This window comes from Brachyhypopomus gauderio, chromosome 11 (assembly GCF_052324685.1).
Source record: "Brachyhypopomus gauderio isolate BG-103 chromosome 11, BGAUD_0.2, whole genome shotgun sequence".
NCBI lineage: Eukaryota > Metazoa > Chordata > Actinopteri > Gymnotiformes > Hypopomidae > Brachyhypopomus > Brachyhypopomus gauderio.
Window position 1 is genome coordinate 14,667,329 of NC_135221.1, and position 3,495 is coordinate 14,670,823.

General features: G+C 47.6%; 1 protein-coding gene across 4 annotated transcripts in view; it reads left to right on the forward strand.

Annotated features, from left to right (window-relative positions):
- The window catches only part of ckap5 (cytoskeleton associated protein 5), a 41,675-nt gene extending 38,612 nt beyond the window's left edge, over positions 1-3,063 (forward strand). For 3 of the 4 annotated variants that reach the window (XM_077022225.1, XM_077022228.1, XM_077022226.1), the window contains 6 exons: positions 81-269; positions 1,017-1,154; positions 1,728-1,811; positions 1,960-2,119; positions 2,283-2,428; positions 2,566-3,063. In XM_077022225.1, the coding sequence (XP_076878340.1) occupies positions 81-269; positions 1,017-1,154; positions 1,728-1,811; positions 1,960-2,119; positions 2,283-2,428; positions 2,566-2,838 (990 nt within the window). In that variant the 3' untranslated portion in view covers positions 2,839-3,063. The remainder of the gene's footprint in view (positions 1-80; positions 270-1,016; positions 1,155-1,727; positions 1,812-1,959; positions 2,120-2,282; positions 2,429-2,565) is intronic. The other variant, XM_077022227.1, reaches the window with a different exon arrangement.
- The last annotated feature ends 432 nt before the right edge of the window (positions 3,064-3,495 follow it).

Below are 3,495 nucleotides of genomic sequence, written 5' to 3' on the forward strand. Positions count from 1 at the left end.
TGTCTGTGTGGATGTGGCTTATTATGGGATGTGTGCCTGTGTCTCCATGGCTGCTCCACCTTCCTCCACCCCCTCCACAGTGTCTTTGGCGGATGATCCGTTTCCTGCCCGAGACCATCAACAGTATTAATCTGGACCGTATCCTCCTGGACGTCCATAATTTCATGAAGGTTTTCCCCAAGGAGAAGCTGAAACAGCTGAAGAGCGACGTTCCTCACCGCACACTGAAGACACTCCTGCACACACTCTGCAAGCTCACCGGGGCCAAGGTACCCCACCGAGAAGACCAGCTCCCACACGCCTGCTCAAGTGACCATGGCCAGACTGGGCCCTTCCAAACTGGAATACAGTTCATACTAATGGCTGGTGTTGGTCAAGTCAGCTGATACATTTACAGTAGAACCTTTATAGTCACTTAGGGTTACTTGTTTGTTTTACCCAAGACATCTTCAGATTACAGCCAGGAGACTTTAAGGTGCAATACTAATCTCACAATTGTACTTTTAAAAACATGGGGAAGAAACAGGCTGCCATGTTTAATCTGACAACACCAACAGGAAGTGGTTCGTAAGGGTTCTGTAGAGTAGATAAATATGAATAAAACTAAATGTGCTTAAAAACAACATACATACAATGTTATATAATTACAATTAAGTTAATTGTGACGTTCCCTATTTGTAATAGTAACATGTAACTATTACTTTTCTTCCTTAAAGAAATCATAAAAGTATTGCATAATTTATTTAAAACAATGTTTAGGAGGCTCTGGTTAGCACTTTTGGGAGATTTTTGTGGCAGAATGTAAGCCCTTATAGACGTACGATCTCTGATCATGTTCATGTTTGACGTCAGAATAGGCTGCATCAAGCCTTATTTGCATAACCAGCCTCTGTGGGCTTCTTACAGGCTCTCCCAGTGCCATTTAGCATAAAACAAATTTACATATGGTAATCATTTAATGTAGTGTTCTGAAGTGATGTGGAACTACTGCTTGTTGCGGTCTGGTCTGCGTGCAGATACTGGACCACCTGTCTATGATCGAGAACCGTAACGAGTCTGAGCTCGAAGCACACCTGCGGCGAGTTGTGAAGCATTCTGGGAATCTGTCCGGCCTGAAGTCTGATCAGATCATGGAGAAAGGATCGCTACGATCGGTAGGTCAGACAGCTGCCCTGCGAAATGCCACATTTTCATTAGGCCTGGGTTAATCTAGCCCACAGGCCTGGATTAATCTAGCCCACAGGCCTGGATTAATCTAGCCCACAGGCCTGGGTTAATCTAGCCCACAGGCCTGGGTTAATCTAGCCCACAGGCCTGGGTTAATCTAGCCCACAGGCCTGGGTTAATCTAGCCCACAGGCCTGGGTTAATCTAGCCCACAGGCCTGGGTTAATCTAGCCCACAGGCCTGGGTTAATCTAGCCCACAGGCCTGGGTTAATCTAGCCCACAGGCCTGGGTTAATCTAGCCCACAGGCCTGGGTTAATCTAGCCCACAGGCCTGGGTTAATCTAGCCCACAGGCCTGAGTTAATCTAGCCCACAGGCCTGAGTTAATCTACCAAATGAAGTCACAGATGATAAATGTGTGTGAGCAGCATAATGATAGTGGAGTGTTCACATGATAATAGGAGACCACCCAGAGAAATTAGTCTTGGAGCAAAAATAAATGTATAATTTAAAAGAGATTTTCAGGCCAATTATCGTATGGTTCCATTGTTCTGCCGACAGGACGACAAAGTGATCAAGGTGAAAGTGAGCGACATCCTCTCAGAGATCTTCAAAAAGATTGGCTCGAAGGAAAATACTAAAGAGGTGACGGCCGGCACTGCCTGCTCCACAGCGGCCCAGTCTGTGGGTTCAGTGTGGAAGACCTCAGGGGCTAATGCCTATAGAACTGAAAATGCAATAAGCTTCAATTTTAAGATCTTTCTCTCCCTCTCTCTTTCTCTCTTTCTCCCAGGGCCTGACGGAGCTGTATGAGTATAAGCAGAAGTATTCTGATGCAGACCTGGACCCTTTTCTGAAGAACACGTCTCAGTTCTTCCAGAGTTATGTGGAGCGTGGTCTGCGCATGATAGAATCTGAGCGGGAGGGCAAGAGCCGCCTCCAGAGCTCTGCAGGTGAACTCCTCCCACATGCTAGACCACGCCCCCACCCTCTAGCCACACTCCATATCATAGAAACCTGATCTTTTGTTTTTTGCTTTGGAAAGGCCAGTGTTGTGTTGAATAATGGCGCATGGTTCAGCGCTGTGTTAAGTGTAGTGTGTTGTGACCCGTGCAGTGACCCCCCAGCACAGCACCGAGTCGCTGTACACGTCCTCCCACAGCCCCACGCTGGCCAGCAGCAACGGAGAGGAGCTGAAACCCGCCGTGTACTACGAGAGGCTAAAGATCCTCCGTCAACGCCACGGCCTGGAGAACTCCAAGGTCACACACACACACACTCATCTTTAAAAAGTCATAGGTCTAAGATGTGTAAATTTAAAGCGTCTCCAGTGGTGTGTAACACTGGTCTGTGGAGGGTACCTGGTGTTTACGCTCGGTGTGTGTCCTCTCTCCCACAGCAGCAGCAGGTGGCGGATGACGAGCGGCCCCCTCTCTCCTCCCCTCACTCCTCCCCCCTCTCCTCCCCTCTCTCCTCACTGCTGCACAAGCCCCCGCTGGCCTCCTCCACAGACATGCTCCACAGCAAGCTCTCGCAGCTCAAGGAGTCCCGCGAGTCGCACTTCCAGCAGGATCAGTCCCGCTCGCGCAGTCCCGGACGCGCCTCCTCGCCCGCCGCCAACCTCGACGACCTCAAAAAGAGGCTCGAGCGCATCAAGAGCAACCGCCAATAGGACAAGGCTCCGCCCCCTCCCCAAGCCACACCCCTTCCCCTGCATCTAGTGCGCTGCGGCTAAGCGGTCTGCGGACTCCTGCTACTTTGTGCTGGTGTTTCTCACTTCCTGTTCCCAGACAAGACGTTTTTCAGGTCAGACTTATGTATAGGTTAAAATATTAAGATAGGAAGAAAGACAACAAAATTACAAAAAAAAAAAAAAACAAACAAAACAAAATCACCAGTTTGTCTCATTGTATAATATGAAAGTGAACCACGTTTCTGTTTGTTTGTTTAGTATGGTGAACAGTTGTTTGCTGGCCTTGTATATACTCACGGTTGCTAACCACTCCAAGCTTTATGTGTCGGATGTTTGCGGTGGACGGTTCCCTCGTGCAGAGTGCTGTGGTGTGCGGATCTGCAGATAGCCCATGCTGGGCTTTCTTTTGGTTGGATTTATTTAAATAGACGTTTGAAGAAAATGTCTGTCTGGGTCTAACAATACACTTCACTCGTTTTGTTCTCTCCATCTCTCGAACGCTTATGACACTTGAAGGATTCGTTTTGTTCTTTAATAAATTAAGGAGCATGGCATGAAGTATGTAACAGTTTCTTTATGTAAATAGTTTGCATTACTAAACTGTGTTTAATAATTAAAATCTTTTTTTTTGTTTTG